Source organism: Brienomyrus brachyistius, chromosome 1 (genome assembly GCF_023856365.1).
Source record: "Brienomyrus brachyistius isolate T26 chromosome 1, BBRACH_0.4, whole genome shotgun sequence".
Classification (NCBI taxonomy): Eukaryota; Metazoa; Chordata; class Actinopteri; order Osteoglossiformes; family Mormyridae; genus Brienomyrus; species Brienomyrus brachyistius.
Window position 1 is genome coordinate 42,760,499 of NC_064533.1, and position 23,778 is coordinate 42,784,276.

At 43.4% G+C, this 23,778-nt stretch overlaps 2 protein-coding genes across 5 annotated transcripts; one reads left to right on the forward strand and one right to left on the reverse strand.

The window, feature by feature from the left end:
• Positions 1-1,006: 1,006 nt before the first annotated feature.
• Positions 1,007-12,753, reverse strand: smarcal1 (SWI/SNF related, matrix associated, actin dependent regulator of chromatin, subfamily a-like 1). 2 transcript variants are annotated; one of them, XM_049010613.1, is made up of 17 exons: positions 12,367-12,753; positions 12,001-12,262; positions 11,819-11,869; positions 11,467-11,703; positions 10,452-10,502; positions 10,150-10,333; positions 9,902-10,052; positions 9,652-9,810; positions 9,385-9,450; positions 9,156-9,296; positions 8,228-8,446; positions 2,832-2,902; positions 2,093-2,195; positions 1,759-1,941; positions 1,579-1,679; positions 1,401-1,497; positions 1,067-1,313 (listed from the first exon to the last, which is right to left on the reverse strand). In XM_049010613.1, exons 1-17 carry the CDS (start codon positions 12,601-12,603, stop codon positions 1,131-1,133), a joined length of 2,496 nt encoding a protein of 831 aa, XP_048866570.1. In that variant the 5' UTR covers positions 12,604-12,753; the 3' UTR covers positions 1,067-1,130. The 2 variants fall into 2 exon arrangements, with proteins under 2 accessions (XP_048866488.1, XP_048866570.1); XM_049010531.1 differs by lacking the exon at positions 1,401-1,497 and having other exon boundaries at positions 1,007-1,313.
• A 19-nt stretch (positions 12,754-12,772) lies between these two features.
• Positions 12,773-23,579, forward strand: LOC125740320 (uncharacterized). Of its 3 annotated transcripts, none has more exons than XM_049011300.1 (2): positions 12,773-12,930; positions 20,747-23,579. In XM_049011300.1, the coding sequence occupies exon 2, from the start codon at positions 21,883-21,885 to the stop codon at positions 22,942-22,944; it is 1,062 nt and encodes a 353-aa protein (XP_048867257.1). In that variant the 5' UTR covers positions 12,773-12,930; positions 20,747-21,882; the 3' UTR covers positions 22,945-23,579. The 3 variants fall into 3 exon arrangements, 1 of the variants encoding a protein (XP_048867257.1); XR_007397575.1 differs by lacking the exon at positions 20,747-23,579 and adding an exon at positions 17,539-20,222 and having other exon boundaries at positions 12,782-12,930; XR_007397615.1 differs by lacking the exon at positions 20,747-23,579 and adding an exon at positions 13,934-16,842 and having other exon boundaries at positions 12,794-12,930.
• The last annotated feature ends 199 nt before the right edge of the window (positions 23,580-23,778 follow it).

The following is a 23,778-nucleotide window of genomic DNA, read 5'->3' on the forward strand; positions in this document are numbered from 1 at the left end:
TCTTTAGCTCTGGTTTTTGGTTCACTTGATCCAAAACCAGCATTTATGCTTTTGGATTCTCTATGGCATGTTAGTACATTGTTTGGACTGGCTGCTCAATACACTAAAATAGCACCAAATAAACTTCACAGTCAAGGTCATGGTAATTATAACAGTACAGATAATAAACAAAAATGCTGCAATGTTCCACATCATGGAAGACCTCATCCAACGACTAACAGAAAAGCCATATGACAAATGTTGGAAACTTTAGAGGATACAACAGCTATTACCTGTTTTTTTTACAAAGCCAAATTAAAGGTTACTTCTTAATCAGTCTAAAAATTCTTGATCTAAATTCTAAATCAGTCAAAATCATTTCACAGATGCATGATTAAGATGTTCTCTTTACATTTTGGGAATTCAGGCTTAAAGTACCAAACAACCTGGTTGTTGCAGCTTTTAATGCTAATTCCCCTTTTCATGTTGCAAGTCAGCAAATCGGCTGTCATTTAACATTTATTGCCAATGATAAATTTATTACCAATGGTAATTAGTAATTATGGTTTGGACAAATTTATCTGTAGCATTATATTCCATTGATTTAACAAACCTTTACAGTGGTAAGTACTTTTAAAACTACTGTTAAGAAGTGTAAGCTGCACTTGGTATGCTTGGTTCATCATGCTAGCACGGAATTCATGCCTAGCGGCTCACAAACATGAAGTGCTTCAGATATGCTGTACAATTTAAAGAGTAAACCTGAAAAGCATCAATACTGAGAAATTTTGCCTGAATACCAAAATGTGTTTTAGATTCACACATCTCCCAGTCATCATATGATACGCGTTAGCCCTACCTTCATACACTGGATTAATGGCCCCCATTATATTCACCAGTTGCATGATTCACCGATATGCAACATATAAAGCATTTACAATGAATGAAATGTCAGATTCATTCACTATTAAAATTAGTCACTGTTTTCTGAATAAAAATCCAGAATACAATTACACTACCTAGTAGTTTAAATTTTACTTTTAACGTACAACCACAGAGAAAAATTACTGGGTGAAGAAAACACATATTCCAGTAAACAAAATACCTTTATTACACATTTCAAAATAAAATATTGGTTGAAATATACTTTTTTAATGTTCAATGCATGGTTTTTTGCATGGGCTTTCTCCCATATTCTCTGACTTATCAGAATTTTTTTCTGGATCACAGTCTTCCCATGCACTGGCTGCTGCCAGAAGAGCAACCTCATCTGGGTCTGGATCTTCACTGAAGGACCTTTGAAACATCTCGACAATTGTCCTCTTCTGTGGGTCCTGTTATAGTAAGAGAAGCACATCATAAAATCAACAAAGGCATTAAAAGCCATGTTTGTATGAGGAGAATCTCCCTTGAAGACACACCTTGGACTGGAAGCTGGTTAATTTGGCACTCTCAGAGAGGCTGGATTCTGAAAGCCCTGCCTTTTTCAACACATTCATCTTCTCCTGGATCATTGGCCTGGAGTGTGTGCAGGGCAGTGAGTTGAACCACACAGACCCATGTCATCTACTGAACACAGTGTAGAGGGTTAATCTTTACCAGAGATAGTCATCAGCTGTGCCTTTGGCCACCAGATAGTGAACATCCACACTGCTGGTCTGTCCAATGCGATGGACTCTGTCCTCTGCCTGAATCAGTACCTGGGGAATAGCCAGCAGGTTGGTGATGGTAGAAAAAAGCAACACACTGGCATGTGATACCAAGTAGAATAGGACTCACCCCCGGATTCCAAAAGAGCTCCGCAAACAGCACCAAGCTAGCTGAGTGAAGCGTGATGCCCATGTTGGCTGCTGTGATGGACAGCACTGCCACACACTTTTTTTCAGAGAACTGGAACCTATGGCACAGTGCTTGGCGCTCAGCTGATGGTGTGGCTCCATCAATACGTATATAGGTGATATTCTGAAGGGGATGACATGGTCAGCTGGGAAGATGGCTGAAAGTAGAGCTATATTCCTGAACAGATATGTATCCAGGAAATAATGAAGTGAGCATTAACAGCCACATTTAGGTAATTTTTCTTAGGGAATAACAAAATCTGTGCATCTGTCACCTTCTTTCCTAGTTCTTTGGTGATGCTGTCTAGCATCAACTTGTGGTGGGCAAAGACCAGGAACTTCTCCCGGCCACATTCCAGCAGGTCCATCATGTACTCTCTGATAGAAGAGAGAACCCACTGACAGATGATTTTTAATGGCCACCAAAACAAAGGTGAAAAGCAGACTGATAATTCATTCATTCATCTTCCAAACAGTTATACTGAGCAGGGTCACAGGGAACCTTGACCCAATTACAGACAGCCCAACATTAGGCACTGAGCGCACCCTGTAAGGCTTTAGTCTCCAACATTTTTTAAAATTAAAATAATCTGGGGAACTACAGAGTCATGACAGTATATTTTGCTAATCAGGGGGTCCTATGGTAGATTGTGCTAAATACACACGGGGCTCTTGAGGGTGTTTCAATGGAGTACAAATGTCTTGAAGATAAACCTGTTGATCATAAATTGACCAGTTGGTCAACACTGCTGTAAGGGATGACAGTCCCTCCATGGGTTCAGTCCATCACACACAATCACACATTATGAGAAACTTAGAAAAAGATAAATTGTAGGACACTGGATTACCTGAAGGAAACACAAAGAACTTCACATATACAATGGAATTTAAACCCCCAACCCTGGAGTTCACTACCCAATGGGCCGCCATGCAACTGCTACTAAATCGGTCATTCCTAAATCCACTGCTGCAGGTACTACTCCAATCCATCAGGTAATCTGAAACAGAACTCACATGACAGCTTGAGTCTTAGCCTCCGCAGTGTGGCTGTAGTAAATGAGAAGAGCTTCTTTTTCCTGACGTTTCTGCAGACAAGAGAATATCATGCACACAGGGATCCTGATACAGCCTACAGACACACCTTGTCAACCAATCATAGTTCAGGTCAGGTCAGGTCAGGTAAGGGAGCATGTGAAGATGCAGTGTGTTGCCACCAGAACTCCTCGGGATCCCAGTCGGTGATCGCCCAGGCAAACAACAAATAAAATTTATTTTTGTATAGTGCGTTCACAACATTACATTGTCTCAAAGCGCTTTACAGCATCCCCACCCAAAGCCCCCAGTGAGTAAGCCATAGGTGACAGTGGCAAGGAAAAACTCCCTAGAAGGAAGAAACCTTGGGAGGGACCAGACTCAAAGGAGGAGCCCAACCTCCAGAGGCCGGCAGGGAGAGTCAAATAGAAGAGATGGTTAAATGCCAAGTCACATTGTCCAAATCATAAGAAGGAGGGAGGTGATGACAAGCCCGTGCCAACTCTCCTTCCAATCGCCAGGTAACCACAAGTAAAAGCAGCGGGTCATACATGGAAGATGACACAGGCAGAACGGTGAGCTGGATGCAAGGACGTGACAGCACTGACAGTTCAGTTTATCCAAAGCCAATGAAACCCATCCCCACCCAGCTCTACACCTCACGCTATAGGTCTAACTGGGAGTGAAGAGTTAGCTAGAGCTAGAACTAGTGTCCTTATAAGCTAATATAGACGGGTGTGTTTTTAGTCTAGACTTGAATATTGAGAGTGAGCCTGAAACCCACACATCGGGAGGAAGACCATTCCACAGCTGTGGAGCTCTATAGGAGAAAGCTCTGCAGCCTGCCGTAGCTTTTTCTACCCTAGGTACTAACAGATATCCTGCACCTTGAGAACGAAGCAAGCGCAGAGGATTGTATGAAGTCAGCAGGTCACTAAGGTATTCTGGTGCAGGCCTACCCCAGAACATCCGCCAGTTGCCTATATAACCCACATCATTTAAAATCGGGCACCATTCCAACAGCCAGTGATGTAGCAATGATAATCTGCTGTAGAATTCATAGCCACGCCTACCAGGGATGGGGCCAGAGTACGTTACTGACACACCTCTAAAATTTGCCTTAGTGATTCCCGATTGCCTCAAATCGGACATCATTAGTGCCGATGTGGATAATAATCAGAGAATATTTATGCTTATTGTTAGCCAGCACTTTTAAATTTGTCAAGATGTCGGTCGCTCTGGCACCAGGGAGACAATTTACTGTGACACATGGTCCAGGCCCACCCTCCACAAATGGCCATCCATGGGCCTGGTCCAGCCACTTGGGTCCTCAGCAGTGGGGATCCTGCAACCCAGATCACCCTCAGGAAAACACGCCACATGGCCATGGTGCCGTAACTACCTGCATTGTGAGGGACAGTCAATGTGCCTCATTTGGGACTCCTCTAGCAACCAAACGTCTGACACAGGTTAAGTTAAACCAGTCTTACTCAAGGATTCTGCATGAGTCATCCTCCATGTATGCCCCGCTGCCTTACTACTGGTTGATTGGCTATCTGAAGGCGCGCCAACACAGGCTTGTCACCTCCCTGCTCCCCAGTTTGCCCCAGAATGCAACAAAACTGGTAAGAACTCTTACCAATTGACGTTAACTTCAGATAGGTTAAATGACTAATATGACTTGAGGGAACTGTCAACGTTAGTCTATGTTGCTGATAGTGAAATAGATCTCTGTACACAAGTTGCTCATTTTCTTTCAACAAGTTATTACACATTTAAGTATTTAACGTACAGATGCACTGTTGCCTCACACCTCTGGGACCCGGGTTCGAGTCTCCGCCTGGGTTACATGTGTGTGGAGTTTGCATGTTCTCCCCATGTCGTCGTGGGGTTTCCTCCGGGTACTCCGGTTTCCCCCCCACAGTCCAAAAACATGCTGAGGCTAATTGGAGTTGCTAAATTGCCCCTAGGTGTGCATGTGTGAGTGAATGGTGTATGAGTGTGCCCTGTGATGGGCTGGCCCTCCATCCTGGGTTGTTCCCTGCCTTGTGCCCATTGCTTCCGGGATAGGCTCCGGACCCCCTGCAACGCAGTAGGATAAGCAGTTTGGAAAATGGATGGATAGATGGATATAAAGTAGACTGTAAGGGTGGGTAACATCATAGTCTATGGTTAGTTAGCGAGCTAGGCTGAACGTGAAACAGGCTTAACGTTCTATGACACTCGCGTTAAGACTGCAACCTAATGTGCTAGAAAATAATTCATTACCAGAATTTATTCTATACAAAATGTCATTTTCAAGGTGGAGGCCCACCTCCAAAACCTCTTTCAAATGAGGCAGTGATGGTAGCGACATGAATGACGCGGCACACCGTTGACTTGTGGACATGAAATACGTCGCTTATTACAGCCTGGAACGAGCCTGTAGCATAAACCTGCAGAGGAATCATTAACCACAACGCAGCTGGGATTGTGGAGTGATCCACAAATCTGACGAATCATAAATTGACTGCCGGTCAAATTTATAAAGCAAAATCAATTGCTCATCATTAAGCGTATCCAAGAGATTCTTCGGTTGTGAAACACTTTTTGGGATACATTCATTTTTGTTACCGATTATCATGAACTCGGCCATGTTGCAGTTAAGGTTCGGTTAGAGGTACCTTAATTTATTTCCCTTAGTTTGGTTGCTAAGGTCTTTTGTGCAACCGTTAAGGAATCCCTTAAATATAAGACCAAGATATGAGAAAATTCTCTCTTAAGTACTTGTTTAAGTAAATCTTGAAGAGGAGACTTAAGGTGTTTTGTGCAACTGGCCCCAGGACTCTAAAGACCTTTGTCCTCTTGCAAAGATATCGGGAGCGCTGCACACCCCTTTCCAGCGACCTCATGACCCCTCATGCTCTTCCAATCCATCTGCTGACTTCATAAGGAGAGTCACCAGAGACATGAATGTTGCTGCTGAGGTACGTAAATCTCTCAAGAATAATTAAATGCCTGGATCATGGTCTTTATCCAGGATACCCGCAATCCCAGACACCGACTCCTAGTTCAGTCTTGAGAGCCCCGATCAGAACCTCCATTGACTCCGCTCACCCCATCTTCGGCAAAGTCAAGACCAGTAAATCTTTCTTCACCAACGGATGGCCCACAGCTACTGGACCCCACGACTCTGCCTAATATCCAGTCCATACAAGCACTGAACAGAGTAGGAGCAAAAACACACCCTTGGCGAACCCCAGAATGAACTGGAAAGAATGCAGATGTTCTCCCTTCACTCTGCACAGCACTCATAGTACCAGTATAAAGGGCGACCATGACATCCAGCAACTTTGGGTGGATGCTGCGAAGTCTCAGGATGTCCCACAGGGCAACTTGATCAACTGAGTTGAACGCTTTACGAAAATCAACGAAGGCTGCAAAGAACCTCTGCTAATATTCTCACTTACAAACCCTCAGTGCAAGGATACGGTTGATGGTAGACTTCTTGGGTGTAAACCAGACTGCTCTGGTCGCTGACAGGCAAGCAAGTGACCACGGATCCTGTTAAGGATGACCCTAGCAAGGACCTTACACTGCACTGAAAGCAGTGTTATCCCCCTGTAGTTGCCGCAATCCAGGCGATCACCCTTTCCTTTCTAGATAGGGACTAGAAGTCCCATTTTCCAGTCAGGTGCGATCATGCCTGACTTCCAAATGGAAGCAAACATTGCCTGCAATGCCAGCAGGACAGCTTTATCACCAACCTGCAGAAGTTCACCCCAGATACTACAGATATCTGTGGCCTTTCCTACCCCCAGCTGATTCACCACCTGTGCAATTAGTGAGATTGGGTGGTTCACAGCTGATCAGAGGGTCAGCTTTGAGAACCATGGACCCAGAGATGTCCAACATCCTAGCTGAAGAGTCAGCTTTAAACAACTGCTCAAAGTTGTGTGCTGCGACTCCTCTCGATAATATCCAGGGTGCCCTGTGAGATGAACCACCTCCTTCTTGCAACACTGACACCTACACAACCCTCAGCAACCTTCAGGGTCTTATACTGAAAGGTCTCCCACATCAGAGTCAGCAGTGGCTCTGCAAGTTCCTCACACAAACTGCGTGCAAATTCATCAGAAACAGCTTGATCTTCGCTAGACTCAAGTTGAGCCTACTCCATACTCCTAGTCGGCGGTAGCCTACTGGATCTAAGCTGAATCTTCAGAGTACCAACAAGTCTATGGTCAGAATTCACAAACTGGGCACTTCTGTAGACCCTGCAGTTCTGCAGGAGCCTCCAGTGTCTGCCCACAAGGTTGTGATCGATCTCCTTCGCCGCATCACCAGGATTGGAGTACCAAGTCCAATAATGCGGCTCAGGGCATTGGAACCAGGATCCAGCGACCTGCAGCCCCTGATATTTTGCAAAGTCAAGGAAAATGGAGCCACTCTCACCTCGGTCTCCAGACCCATGGGGTCCGATACAATTCTCATTGCCAGCGATGTCAGTGCCAGTGGTTGCACTGAAGTCACCCATGACCAGAGGAATGTTACCTCGATGGCACCCTTCAACCACTGAGCGAAATTGCAAGCATAATGTCTCCCTCAACAAGAGATCACTCACAGCAGACAGAGCATACACTGAGACAACAGACAAGACACCCAAGGAGTGCCTTAGCCCGAGTCTCATAATTTGCTCACTGAAAGGAACCGATCTGCAACAGAAACAGCTACTCCCCGAGTAGAGGAATATCATGCTTGCTCGAATCGGGCAGTTTAGAGTAATTTTATGGTGGCTGGAGTGCCAATCCTGCCACCAACCCCTAAAAAAATAGTTTCACCAGAAGTTGGAGGACCGCTTACAGGGCTGTATGCAGTCATGGCCATGGTTTAAATAACTCAATGGACAGCTTCAGAAAACATAATTACTAGGAATGAGTACAAAACCAATATGTCACTACAGCACAAACTTAAATAATCCAAATGACGCAATTAAACAATAACGAAACCTCATTTTGTGAAGAGGTTCAGGGAAATAAGTCACATTTTATGAAAATACACATTTCAGGAAACACTAAACCCCTGTGCCCAACTATTTATACTGATGACTTTTGGTCCCAAACCCAGGCTAATGGTTTTGTGTTACTGCCCTCAGGATGTCATGTTCATAACACTAATTTACTAACACGTTATACCACCTTAAGTGGGCTACTTGCATCAATCCAAGCAACAGCTTGCTTGCATTTCTGGTTTCACTGCTTCACATGTAGTCTGAAGTAGTCACCACTAGCAATCAGACTACTTTCCCCCGGTTTCCCTCAAGAGCAGCTGTTTTTCTTCCCTGTCCTCCCCAAACAAAGCACTCCTCAATACCCATAATTCTCAACACTAGTACATACACCACGCTGACTCTTGGAGAGCTCCTCTGCCGCAGTGCTGAGTGCAGCCTTGATATGGGCACTGATGCCGTCGGTTGTCACGGTGACCACTTTACGCTGCTTGGCCGGAAGCTGGGAGAGAACTTCGGACTTGAGACGCCGGATCATGACTGATTCCTCAAGTAACAGCTTCAGCTCCCCCAGGTTGGAGGAGCCAGAGTAATCCCACCCCCAGGGCATCTGGGGACAAGAATTAGAGGTAGAATGTAGGAGCAGAGAGATCAAAAACAAATTAAAGAGCATAGTAGAGAAGGGTACCGAAACCTGGTATTAAATGAGCCCTGTGGCTAAACTATTAAAGACCAAAGTACCAATAAGCTCTGACGTTATCAGGTTCCGTTTTCAATACTGGAGAAATTTAAAAAAAATTAATTTCTTATTTATGATTGCTACACAATGCTCTTGCGAATTTCATCTCACCAGTTTGACTGCATTTTCAGTATTCTTAATCCAGGAGAGAGATCTTTCTCAGAGCCTGAATGAGCCACTTGAATACGCACTAATGCAGCTATTTAGAATGTAAATAGCAATCTTCAGGTGAGAGCGGCACTACACGCCCCAGATGCGGGTAAAACAAAGCAAGGTGACTTGGTTTATTTTTTTGGCGATTTAACTTAATTTTAAAAACTTTAATACTTCTGACAATGTACATTTTGAAAGTAAGGTAGATTACGGATTTAGTCAGCGTCTCATGTTTCTACAATAATATTTCGGCGAGTTATGAACTGAAATACACGAGAAAGATACACAGCATCGCCAAAATTTCATCGACCCCAGAGGGTTAAAGGTACTGATAAAAGTACCATTAAAATACCAGATGGATGAGCAGTATCTGTAAGAAGAGTAGTACCATTAGTCTTAACGATACCTATCCCTAGCCCTCTGTTACCTGTCTGGCATCACAGTAGCGAAGCCCAAAATCATGGAAGCGGGGAAAAAAGCTGGGTCTTACTGCCAGGATCTGGGTATACAATTCAGCCGGTCGGGACAAAGCTGGTGTCCCCGACAACAAGATGACTCTGCGCGCAGCCTGCAAGTCACAGAACCCCGGAGAGGCCTTGGTTAACGAATGTAAGGATGCGTGCCAGACAGATATACATTCAGAGCTGCTCGAGTACCTTGAGCAATGGCAGGGCAGCCTTGCAACGTGCAGTCTTCATGTTCTTCAGATAATGTGATTCATCCTAGAGAGCAAAAAACAGGCAAGTGAAGTTTCAGATGGATGAAGCAAAACGCCACGCAGTAACCTCACCTTTATCAGTGAGCTTGACCCCTGGGGCTGATAACCCCACCCCCACCATGATGATTGATACCCATGGCACCAGTAACCCAGCCCCAACCATGGTGAGTGTGACCTCTTCCAGCGACGGTAACCCTGCTCTCACCATGATGAGCACATTGAATGTTGGAACTTCTGGCTTTTTCACTTTGCTAAGAAGGTCGTAGCTGATGATGTTGACCAGGTCAGACCACAGTCTGTTCTTGCCTGTCAACACTACATTGATTCTGTCCCACTGCAGAGAAGGTAGCCATCGCTTAAATGCCTGAGTTGGGGGGTTGAAACACAGTCACCAACCTAATGAAGACAGTGACATCGTCATTCATCCATAGTAAGAGATCTGTGCTTGCCCCTACCTCCGCCCAGGTGAAGCACACAGAGGAGGGGCTCACAACCATCAGGGGCCACTCATCCCTGTACAGTGCTGCAATGCAGATCGCCTGCACAGTTTTCCCCAAGCCCATGTCATCTGCCAGGAGCAGCCGGCCCTGTCTGGACACTGCAAAGCTATGCGTACACAGAAACATCACAGTGAGGACACACACAGCTTATTTTGAGATCATATTTGATAATCATCCAAACTGCAACTGCACTGTGGTGCTACCTAACTCCATCCCTCTGGAAGGGCATTAAGCTGCATCTCAAGGTGGAGTCCACACCAGACAGATCCACTTCTGGTAGAGCCATGGGTTCAATGCGGGTCCTGTCAAACTGGGAACTGAAGGCTTGGATCACTGCTTGGGGGAGGGGCCCTACTTGCACTCTGGGGATCCATACCATCATCTCCACTGCCCCAAAAAATAATGTTAGTGTGCATATACAAAGTACATTCTTACATAAAATATACAATGCACCATATTTCAGTATTATACATGGTCTTTCAGTCACAAAGGAACTCAGACTCACTTAGCACTTTAAAGTCCTCCAAAAGGAAATTCCACTTTCTAGTCGTCATGTCTGAAATAATTAAAAACAGAACATAGAAAACAGGAAAAGGTATTAAGCAATACGTATGTACACTAAGGAGGTACCCATATATTCCATAATGTAATAAAGCAATGGTGTGGTAATGTAGTGTGTAGCCCTTTGATGGGAAAACCAAGAAATATGGAATTTCAACAGTAAAATCTCAAAATCAGTATCTTTTATTTGCTAATACTGGAATACACCTGCGTACATCCAGAGCCTGCTCAACAGAGACCCATACACAACAGCACTTGGACAGTGTACCAAGACTGGCAGAGTCATGACACATACCACTGTTTTCATGGTACACAGACATACATATACTCCTGGAGAAAAAAGGCCAAACCCAAAAATGCAATACATTAATGGTCGATCCACTTAATGGTCTCAACAGCAATATTCAGTATTTAGGAAAAATTGAGCAACCGGATAAGCATAAGTTTGAATTTTATATCAGACATTTAAATCTTTTCATGACTGTACCTTTGAGTACAAGGTTGCTATGCAATCTAATTTCCTTGTTTTCCCAACAGTTCACTACAGCAACAAGCAGAGACAAGCAAATGGTGACATAAGTCTTGGGAGTGCATGTCTTTTTTTAAAGTCTTGCTAATAATCTAACCAATGATTTGTTAAGATCATTAAATGTTTAATATTTTACAATTTACGGTTTTGCCCATTTTTTTCCAGGTGTGTACAGTACAAGATTATATATTCACAATATATTTTGGCAGGAAGCCACTTATGCATGCATTCCTTTTTCACCAGCTTGTACTAAATAATGCTGTCATGGGGGGTGGGGGTGGAACCCATCCCACGCAGCAGAGGGCAAAGGACAGGTTTACTAATTAAACATATCTAAAACAATGGAACTGGAGTGGATCGCAGTGGAACTGGAGATGCCACGCTACAGTCATCAGCTTCTCATCTATAAGAAATGTCCCTTCTTACTCACCGTATTTCTTGGATGGCATCTGCTTGAACACAGCAACGGCATCAGCATGATACGCCAGATTTACCTCGAAGCGTGAGCGTGTCAGCAGACAACAGTGACCCTGCACTGCAGAGTCCGGCTTCTGCCAGCCCTGACACACCTTTAGTAAAGCACTGCGAGCTGTGAACTGGCGTGCTGGCTGCTCTGACTTCTGCAGGGCCTGAAGTGAGACTGAGGCCATGTCTCTCACATCTTCCACTGAAAAAGTGGAGCAGACAATCAACTCTAACCACCCCTCTACACTGAAGAACCATTCTACCATGTGTATTAATAATCTTAACATTTCAGTATATAACGAATCCCACAGACTTACTTAGCCGATGATAATCTTCCAGACCAAAGTTCCATATTTTTGTTTCTGGGTCTGTCACAGTTACAGAAAACAGGACTGAAAAATGCATTTTCACATAGGCCCCAACAACCTAATACTCTACATATACTGTGGGCAAGAAATGTTTTCAAATAAACAGGTTTAACAACTGCAGTCACACCCACCGTAATTTCTAGATGGGATGCTTTTAAACAGCTCGATGAGCTTGGGGCTGTAGCCGATCTCCACCCTGAAGCGATAGCCATCGTGCAGCACACATTTCCCCCTAGCCAGGGACCCGGTGTTACGTCCCGGTGTTCTGACCGGTCCAGCTTCCGCGGCCCCGTCGTTACTACCTGGTTCGGCTCTGCTCTGTGTCGTCTGGGAATTGGCGTCTCTGCTTAAAACTCCTTCTCCAACCTGCGATGGACGGTCAGTCACGTTCACCTAAGTTGAAGCAGGGCAAGATATGCTTAATTATATTAAATAAATACATAAAACGGGACACTGCACCATGCATAACTAACAATAAAGCTCGTTTACAGCCGTACGTTTTTACACCCGGACCCAGAGTGGGTTTTTCCCGGACTTCGTAGGGATGCTTTCTGTGTCCGCATCACATTTTGACTTGGGGGATCAGGATTCCGGGCTTGTACAGTTGTAGGGATCAATGGTTGATTACAGTGCTGAACTATTTTAAGTAAATGTCTCTCAGCGCGCCTAGCCAGCGCTCGCTGCCGGTTTTCTTCGATTTGTCTCTTTTGTTCTGCCGTTAGAGATGCTGACATTTCTGAGGGAAAAACGTACAAGTACACACACACTACACGTAAGAGACAGCAAAACCGATTTTCAGTTTTTACTGTTACTACACGATGTAGACCGCAAACCCGATGTCAAATTATATGCATCAGCGGAAAACGTCACTTCCACTCATTACTACTTTACGGCAGCTGCTTCGCTACGCGATCCGTGCTTCCGTTCGGGGTACATATCTCGAAACAAACATGGCTGCCTCCACGAATATGCTGTTGGTGCTGTTGTCTGGGCACAAAAAAACTCATGGAAAGATTAATTGACATCAAAAACCAAACCGAAGAGGAAGAACGGCGAAAAAGGTATGTGTTACGTTGTGTATCCCACAAAAAAGAGAGGAAAAGGGACATTTTGTATGATTCCGGCCACAATTTAGAGCTGTTGTGAAATAACCAGGGTGAATCAAACGAATCTTTACTTACCTGTAACGTTTTTTTAAATATGTGAAATAAATTTGTGAAATATTAAAAAAGTTTCCAACTTTTACTGTTGTTTGCTGTTGATCCTTATTTTTGAAAACATATTGTGCGAAATTGTATGGTGCGGTTTTCATGTTTACAAAAAACGGCGAACATACCTCGTGTTTACTGAAAGTCCAGGGGTCTCATTTATAAAACTTTGCATAGAACTCCATACTAGAAGTGTATGTGCGCTGAAAAGAGGAAAATCAATTTATGCAGATCACCTCATATAGAACAAATTTACAATTTTATTGTTAATTATAGCATATACCTGTCGGCTAATTCCTGCTGATAACAGCCACCTGAATTTGTACCGGGATTGCGCGGTTCCGTAGGTTTGGTCTCTCTAACATTGGACCCTGTTCAGTACATATCCCCAAAAGCGCACATCTAGGTAATCTAAATCGGTTTATGAGCCAGTCATCATCGTGGGCCAAAAAATTTTCTTGGTCCCTGAGCACCCCTTCCCTTCTAATTCTGCTTTTGGCATAATCTTCTAACAATGCTAGCTCATCCATTATGTTATGTTGCACATGAATGTGACCGCGGTATTTATGTGTTTTAAACAATGAGACTGATTGTTTCACGCCGTGTCCAAATGATCATGATATTCGCGACCACCAGTTATCCATTTACATTTCAACAGCTGCGGCGCAGATTAAAAGTGTAGATTGTTAAGATTTCGCAATGTTTGCGTAGAAAGAAGTGTACGCATATTTTGGGTCCCGTTTTGTGCATACACAACGGTTATAAATGAGACCCCAGTTGTTTAAACTCACGTTTGAACTAAAGTCGAATGGCTGAGAATAAGGATAGCTTCTTTTTTCATTTTTTTTCCCTCAAGGCTGCAGTAGCCTGTGCTATCCCCCGTTTAGCTCATCGGGTGGTAGTTGTGAAGACGGACTTGGAATGGGAATGAATGTTGAGCATGGACACGAATGCAATTTTTAGCCATCTGAGAGTGACCAAAATTCAGTGTGAATACCTTCATCTGAAGCTACAGAAACAGGGGCTAACTGAGGGCTTCCACCTGTTCCTGTAAGACAGGAGGTCTTGATGTTCTTGTGGTATATGGCAAACCACAACAGTTTCAAAGAGATTTCTGAGAAGTTTAACATTTCACAGTCAACAGCACACAAGGCTGTGACTGATGTCCATCAGCTCTTCGCTACTCTTGGGCCCCTCTTTATCTCCTGGCCAACTTCATGTGAGAAGAAAGCATCATCAGCTGCTTTCCACAGGCTGTGCGGTATCAATGGAATTATTGGAGCCATTGATGGGTGTCACATAAGAATCCAGAGGCCAAAGATCAGAGGAGGTGACTATATGAACGGGAAGTAATTTTATTGACATTTCACAGACATTTTTGTAGGTCCACCTGGAAGGGTGCATGATACAAGAATGCTGAGGGCCTCTTACTTGGAGTTAAAGTTCTACGGTTTCTACGGTTGGATCTATGGTTTTTGTCTTTTTTCCTTCTGTATTTCATAAAGAATATTAAAATACTTTCACCAGTCTGATTCGCAATAGAGCCCTCCTTATTCCCGCAACCCTCATCCCTGACACACGGTGTCCCTGATTTCCAAAAAGGATTTCAAATTTAGATTCGACTGACCAAAGAACAGTTTTCCACTTAGCCACAGACCATTTTAAACGAGCTACTGGATCATGTTCAAATGTGGCTTCTTGAATGAGAGAGTTTTAACTGGCATCCGCGGATGGTAGGACAAATTGTGTTAAATGACCATGTATTTTGGAAATATTCCTGAAGCCATTTAGTGATTTCCATTACATTTCCTGTTTGTGATGCAGTGCCGTGTAAAGACCCAAAGATCACAAAAAGGCCTACAATGTGATCTACTTTGATTTCCAGAGGGCCTTTGTTGTTCCCCACAAACAGCTCTTGCTTACGCTCAAAGTTGAAGGGATTTTTGGAACTGTAGCAGCTTGGATTGAAAACTGGTTAACAGACAGGAAGCAGCGAGTAGTTATTAGAGGCTCCCTCCTGGAGCCGAGACCTTATCGTGGTGGAGGGGTTTGTGTGCCAGGCCAGGGGGTGGGGCTCGATGGTGAGCGCCTGGTGGCCAAGCCTGCACCCATGGGGCCTGGTCGGGCACAGCCTGAAGACAGCACGTAGGTCCCCCATCCAATGGGCCCTCCACCTGTAGGGGGGGCCAAAGGGGTCGGGTGCAGTTCAAGTTGGGCAGTGGCCGAAGGCGGGGACCTTGGCGGTCTGATCCTCGGCTGCAGAAGCTAGCTCTAGGGACATGGAATGTGACTATTGTTCCTAATTTACATTAATGATATTGACATTGATACATACAGTAAACTGGTTAAATTTGCAGATGACACCAAGGTGGGTGGTGTAGCAGATAGTGATCTAGCAGCACAAAAGCTACAATGGGATCTTGATTTAATTAGTGACTGGGCTGATACCTGGCAAATGAAGTTTAACATAGATAAATGTAAGGTAATCCATGTACGGACCAGAAATATAAAGTACAGATATGTTGATGCGTCCATATCCCACTCTTACCAGTGTGGGGAAGCAATTAAAAAGGCCAATGGGATGTTGGGTTACATCTCTAGGTATGTGGAGTTTAAGTCAAGGGAGGTGATGCTAAGATTATATAATCTCTTGATAAGACCCCACCTAGAATATTGTGTGCAGGTTTGGTCACCATACCTTAAGAAGGACATTGCTGCCTTAGAAAGGGTGCAACATAGGGCTACAAGAATGATTCCTGGTCTTAGAGGAATGTCTTATGAGGAGAGGTTAGCTGAGCTGAATCTGTTTATCTTCGAACAAAGGAGAATAAGGGGAGACATGATCCAGCTACCAGGGTTCAAGTCTCCGCCTGGGTTACATGTGTGTGGAGTTTACATGTTCTCCTCATGTCGTCGTGGGGTTTCCTCTGGGTACTCTGGTTTCCCCCCATAGTCCAAAAACATGCTGAGGCTAATTGGAGTTGCCAAATTGCCTGTAGGTGTGCATGTGTGAGTGGATGGTATGTGAGTGTACCCTCCGATGGGCTGCCCCCCCATCCTGGGTTGTTCCCTGCCTCGTGCCCATTGCTTCTGGGATAGGCTCCGGACCCCCTGCGACCCAGTAGGATAAGCGGTTTGGAAAATGGATTGATGGATGGATGATCCAGGTATACAAGATTCTAACAGGTTTGGATGCTGTTCAGCAAAATGGTTATTTCAATATTAGTTTAAATGCTAGCACTCGTGGTAGTTATAGTATTTTAAAATGAATTTGAGAAAGCACTTCTTTACACAGCATGTAATTAGAGTATGGAATAGTCCTCCTGCTAGTGTAGCGCAAGCTAAAATCCTAGGTTCCTTCAAATCAGAGCTAGATAACTGAGCTATTAGTTGAGTTCTCCCCAAACAAGGTTGATGGGCCAAATGGCCTCCTCTCAATTGTAAATTTCTTATGTTCTTATTTGTCTACACAGTATTAGGGGGATTGTGATCCTCTGCCCATCTTTACTTCTAAGAGACACTGCAGTTCTAAGATGCTCTTTTTATACCTTATCATGTTACTGACTTTTTGCCAATTGACCTAATTAGTTCCATATTGTTCCTCCAGCTTTTTATACCACTAACTTTTCCATCCTCTTTTTGCCCGTCCCAACTTTGACACGTGTCATGAAATTCAAAATGAGCCAGTATTTTTCATGAACTAGCATAATGTCTGTTTAAACATTTCATGTTTTTGAATAAAATATGAATTTGAGATTTCCATTACATTGCATTCTGTTTTTATTTACAATTTGCGCAATGTCCCAGCTTTTTTGGAATTGGGGTTGTAAATGCCTTCCTTCAGACGAATAATGATCTGGCTTGCCGTGCATAAGTGCCATTGTAATAATCTGCCGTACCTCAAGCGCTGCTGCCTTTTAAAAGGTAAGGAAACATTCTATTCTGATTGATTTATTGCTTGTTACGCCCAAAACACGCCTGAATAATTTAGAGAGCTAGGACAACCATTTTGTGCATAGCGCTGGCACAAAGTCTGGTTTTTCTGCCATCAAAATAGCGAAATGAATTTGAAAATGGTAGTTGCACTTTGCGCTTAACGCTTTGCATTAGATCATCAAAAACTATACTAGGGTGTGTTTCCAGAAGCCATCATAACCCTACTGTCACACCCACACGGGCGGGACAGGACAGCTGCAGGGAATTCTCTACTAATCGCTCCGCTACTTAAAGCGGATGTAACCTCGCTGTCATTGCGAAGTGTTGTTGTCATGTTACAGAACTCTGCCAAGCATGTCTCTGTCTTTTGTCTTCCCCGTTTTCCCTGCCTGCTGCGTCCTACCCTGTTGCCTCAACTGCCTTGTCTACCTGCCTGCTCCTGCCTGCCTGCCCTGTCCTATACTCCTGACCCGTCGTCCTCATTCCTCCCTCCCCGTTATTTCCTCGTCCTGTCCCTGCATGTAGGACTGACTTCACCGGCTACCGAACCTCGGCTTACGACTCGACCTCACTACTGGATCTCCCCTTTGGCTTTGTTTGCACCCGGCTCCCCTAATAAACCTCTGTTCTCCCGCATTTTGGGGTCCGCCTTCTCTCTGATCACCTGGCAGCACACCTACGTCCAATAAATTATAGGCAACAAGTTGTGACCTCAAGCATTCTATATTACATGTATTTGGGTTGTTGATGTCATCCTGGGTAATGCCTGATGTTCAAGATGCTGTATATTTCTTGATGTCAGTTTTACTTGGTACCTTTGTACATGTAAAGTTAGATTTTATGGGGATTTTAATATTTCATATCCCTTGTAAAATTTATTAAGACAATATAATAAATTTTATTTGGAAAATTTGAGTATGTGTGTCTTTTTGTTCCCTTTTTAGAGAATTTTGATTATTTTCTTCATTATATTTAGTTTACTGAGCGTTGGCACAGCATGCATTTTACGTTAGGTGCAGACGTTGAGTTGACGTAACCCAGACATTGAAAGTAGGTTGGCACATGGTCCCCATAATGTCCGTGGGACGTTGGTTTTACGTTGGCCACAGGGAATTGCACACATTTGCTTATCACTACTTGGTTTACTGCACGTTGGGACAACGTGCTTTTGACGTTCGCTGCAGACGTTGAGTTGACGTAAACCCGATGTGCAGATGCACGTCCGGCCAACGTCTGCTAATGACGTTGGGCCGACGTTATGTCCGACGTTCTACCAACGTTGGGCCAACGTTAAATGTTAGCTGGGAAGCTGTCATGGTTGTGGTATACTGTACATTCTGGACGTTGGCTGCACGTCTGGACAACGTCCGGGACTGACCTTGAGTTAGTCAATACCCGACGTTGTCAGGACATGAAGCCAACGAAGAAAAGGGATTGTTATGGAATCCTTTAAACTTTTTCTGTGGAGGTATAGGTTATACAGTTCATCCTGATCTGAAAAGAAATCTGTATAAATTCGATCTTGGACATAGAGCAAAGGTCTATGAGACGTTACACCGACGAAAAATTTGGACGACATCAAGTGTGTTTCATCGATTTAGAAAGAAAGGCAATTAGCCTATTAAAAGGCAGTTAGTGTATCTAACAAACAATAATATCCAAAAATCTTATTTTCATTATGTAGACCATTATGTTGGCCAGACGTTGTGTCGACGTCCGCTTTTGACCATGGACATAACGACCAACAGCCGACGTCGGCCCAACGAACCAATGCTAGCTGGGAAGTTCTACCTAAAGTTGCACCTTAACATTCCAACGTCGTTCCTAAAACCTTAGTCTTTAGTTCCATAAGGCATACTTTTGTAATGTTAGTCTGAGCCGCACTTAGCTGTCTTATTGCTGTGGTCAGCTTGTACAACTTGTGGGCCCCACTGTTCGGACCATACACCTCCGAAATAACTAATATGCTAATAAGCAATATGTACTGTAATACTTCAATGGTTGTGAGAGTGATTGGTGTGCAATGTATATTGTGACATCGCATTGGGCACATATGCAACACGTGAAAGCATGCAATGTAAAATTTTACTGTAATTTTTAAATAAAGAAAAGATGTCATTTAAAATAAGACGTCGTTCAGAGTACTCTTTCACAACCAAACATCACTTACCTAAAAATGATAGATCTATATGATAAAATGAAACACTACTGTCTTTGTTAGGTTTTGTACTTGAACTTGAACTTTGTACTTGAATGTGCTGCGAATTGCCCTCAGAAACGTGGATTCATAATGAAAGATGGTGGTCTTCCCTGTCTTTTGGTGTTGCTGAGCTCACCGGTGTGGTGTGATCTTTCTTTTGTTAAAATGTGTTAAAAAAAGGGGGATTCCGAAATTGGATTAGATCATATAATCCAGTTTTAGTTTTGATCTTTAAAATTATGTAAAATTTTCCTTTTTATAATACACTAGAATGCCCAAATGTATAAATATACTGAGTATATGCTGGCCAACATTTATTAGTAGTGTTGGGATACCTTTGATCTAACAAATCAGAATCACCCTGATCACAGCAGAATGGTGTATTCAGGGTGGATTTCAAGGACAAAATGTAATAAAACTTTAAAATTTGTATCATGTAATATACATTATATAGTATATACATTTATTTATATTTATCACAATTATAGTGATAGAGTGAGGCGACCTACAGTATTAAACCTTTCAGGACACTAACGTTAAAGATAGGATTTTTGTCCCCATAAAACAATCCCCCCAAAACCCATCAACATCAAACTAAAATATCATGTAGTATGAGACCATGTAGACAATCTTGGCTTCCCTTCTCTGGCTTCCAGTGTACTTTCGGATCCGTTTTAAAATTCTTTTATTTGTGTTTAAGTGTTTAAATGGTCTTGCTCCAGCCTACTTGGCAGAATTGCTGCACCCATACGTTCCATCTCGCTGTCTTAGGTCCACGGACCAATTGCTTCTCCAAATTCCGAAAACCCGATGCAAACTTCAAGGCAATCGAGCTTTTTCAGTAGCTGCTCCGCAATTATGGAACGAGTTACCACTACACATTCGACAGGTGCCATCAGTGGATGTTTTTAAATCTCATGTAAAAACTAATTTTTACTCCCTGGCCTTCAACACAGTGTGAAGTGTTTAATTGGATGTCTTGTGTTCTTTATGTAGTTTTACTTTAGTATCACCATTTTTATTTTTGTTGTTTTGATTTTTATTAGTATTATAAAACATCATAATGTTTTTTTTTTTTTGGCCTGAATGACTCTTATGTTAGCTCTTTGTACAGCAATTGTTGTGTTAAAGTGCTCTATAAAGTCGTAAATGGACGAAGCTCACTTTGGTGCCAATTCGAAGGACTAGCCTAGCCAGACGGATTGACATATCATTTGTCTCGGATCACGTGCAATTCCTTTACAAAGTCAAAAAAAAACTTTATTATTATTATTTATTATTCTTCCGTGAATTTCAGCAATTAATACCACTCGTACCATAGCATTCACCCTGGCAATCTATATATCAAAAGTGAGTCCTTTTATGGTGTGAGGTGTGCTATTACTTTTCTTTCCGTTACCATGGCGATGCTATTCATAATCAAACACACTAAAAATCCCATAGGAATGCATTGAAGGCTAACTTTTTACTAGCATTAGCCTATACCTAATTAACCATGTGAATAGTAATATGATGCATCTTTTTTCATTGCAGTGAGTAGCCCAATAAACAGAAGCAAAGCTCCTGCCTATTTTGGTCAAAGTTTTTCCAATCGGCCAGTGTTCATGCCACAGCAACAAGACTCGGTATTCAACCTCAGGCCTCATCACCCAACACCCCGTGACCACCATCTAACCCACACTCGTCTTTCATCCCTTGTTCTCTCCCATTGACTTCAATGCATTTCAGTCAGTTTTACTACTCGGCCAGTGTTCATACCACAACTATAACACTTGATACTCAACATCAACCTATATCACCCAACACCTTAATGACTACCATCTAACCCACACTCATCTTTCATCCCTCATTCTCTCCCATTGACTTCAATGCATTTCTCTCAAAGTTTTCCTATTCAGCCACTGTTTACACTGGTTACAAGACTCAATAATCATCCCTAGGCCTCATCACCCAACACCTAACAACACCTAGGCTACCTGAAGTACATATGTTCCTGTAAATTTATTGGAAAGACACAAGGAAAATTAAAGGAAATTAAGCATCTCTGCACAAGCAGTTTGTCTCACCAGTAAATCATTATGAATAATTTTCTACATTATCTTTTTATTTTTAATGTGTAGTGTTGGTCATATATATAACATCTACATGCAGTGTTTTGTACCATATAAAACAATGTTGATGTAGGTGCTCACAGACATGATTCATCTTTTAAATAGACATTTATATTTATATTATTTTATATTATTTATCCATTATAGTTTGCTGCTGTCTTATGAATACACTAATATATTATTACCTCAATTTAGGTAAAATACATTATGCATGTAATACTATGTGCGCAGTGTTGTTTAATAAAAAAAATATATTTAGCACTCAATCCACATACTCAATTTTGTATTCAATTTTCAATGTTTTCTTCATTTTTTCTTTTAACCTGTCTGTGAACAGATGTGTTTGAAACGTATTACTTGTAGTTTATTACCGCTGCTTTCAATAAATGCAAATATTCTGCATACGCCTTAATAATAATGTTGTGGTATACTGGCAGTACAGGACCAAACTGATTTTGGTATTTGTTAAAGTCCCACAGAACATGCCTATGGGGACACTGGAGCACTGTGGCTTCACAGCTTTCCTCCCTCCCATTGTCTTCCCAGTAGACCCACAGTATGCCCACAGTTTGCCCAAATTATGCCCAATGTGCCGACAGTACACCCCATTGTGTTCCCAATGTGCCCACAGTACACCCCACAGTGTACCCACAATCTGTCCAAAGTATGCCCAATGTGCCCACAGTACTCCCCACAGTGTGCCCAATGTGCCCACAGTACACCCCACAGTGTGCCCACAGTTTACCCAAAGTACACCCCACAGTGTGCCCACAGTTTGCCCAAAGTACACCCCACAGTGTGCCCACAGTTTGCCCAAAGTATGCCCAATGTGCCCACAGTACACCCCACAGTGTGCCCAATGTGCCCACAGTACACCCCACAGTGTGCCCACAGTTTACCCAAAGTACACCCCACAGTGTGCCCACAGTTTACCCAAAGTACACCCCACAGTTTGCCCAAAGTATGCCCAATGTGCCCCCAGTACACTTCACAGTGTGGCCAATGTGCCCACAGTACACCCCACAATGTGCCCACAGTTTACCCAAAGTACACCCCACAGTGTGCCCAGTTTGCCCAAAGTATGCCCTATGTGCCGACAGTACACCCCACAGTGTGCCAAATGTGCCCACAGTACACCCCACAGTGTACCCACAGTTTACCCAAAGTATGCCCAATGTGCCGACAGTACACCCCATTGTGTTCCCAATGTGCCCATCAGTACACCCCACAGTGTACCCACAGTTTGCCCAAAGTATGCCCAATGTGCCCACAGTACACCCCACAGTGTGCCCAATGTGCCCACAGTACACCCCACAGTGTGCCCAATGTGCCCACAGTACACCCCACAGTGTGCCCACAGTTTACCCAAAGTACACCGCACAGTGTGCCCACAGTTTACCCAAAGTACACCCCACAGTGTGCCCACAGTTTGCCCAAAGTATGCCCAATGTGCCCATAGTACACTCCACAGTGTGCCCAATGTGCCCACAGTACACCCCACAGTGTGCCCACAGTTTGGCCAAAGTATGCCCTATGTGCCGGCAGTACACCCCACAGTGTGCCCAATGTACCCACAGTACACCCCACAGTGTGCCCACAGAGGAGCATCCAGCAGGCTAAAAAATGCAGGGCAAGTATGGGTAGGCCAGGCGTGTTAAGAGACATGCGGAGACATGTAACGGTCCCCAACCTTTTTTGCGGCATGAATCAATTTCATGTAAAACAATATTTTCACGGACCAGTATAGAAACAACTAGTGGAAGTAAAATTGGACATTGGCAGGCCCAGGAGGGGAGGCATATTGGGTCTGTTATGTCTTAGGCCTTAGGCAAGAAGAGATTGTTTTGAATCCAGACATTAATAGTGATTAATAGTGATTCGATGTCATATGATCAATATCTATATACATATCTCAAGTAGAGTCTAGAAGCCGAGACAGATTCCGGTAAATTGAGCAAGATGGGTGGATTTTACCTTGCTACCCAGGTGAACCAATAGAGCAGGAGAATTGTGTTTGTTATACATTTGAGCTTGGTTTGTTGGTGTTTTGTGAACAATCAGGACTTAGAAGTCCTTATTGGGAATTGGTAGTTATGGTTTATCAACTGGTTTCTCTGTGTGCTCTGTGTGACTTGGTACCAAGTGCCAGAGTGTGATAGGAGCGCTTTGCTGGAATTGCTGGAATAAAAGAGATTTTTCAAACTCACCAAACTGAGAGGTCCAGACTTTTATTCTAAGTGATTCTTTGTGTTATCAGAAAGGTCGATTTATAATTTTTCTACCACAAACTAAAAACAAAGTGCATACAAATACAATTCACCTTCCCGCTGAATTAGTGGGAGCCCTAAGCTTGTTTCCTTCTTACGAGCCGGGTTGGGGGAGGGAGTGGGTATGTGTAACAAAGATAATGAGCTGCACAAGTTATAACGGACATTCACAAGTTATAATGGACGG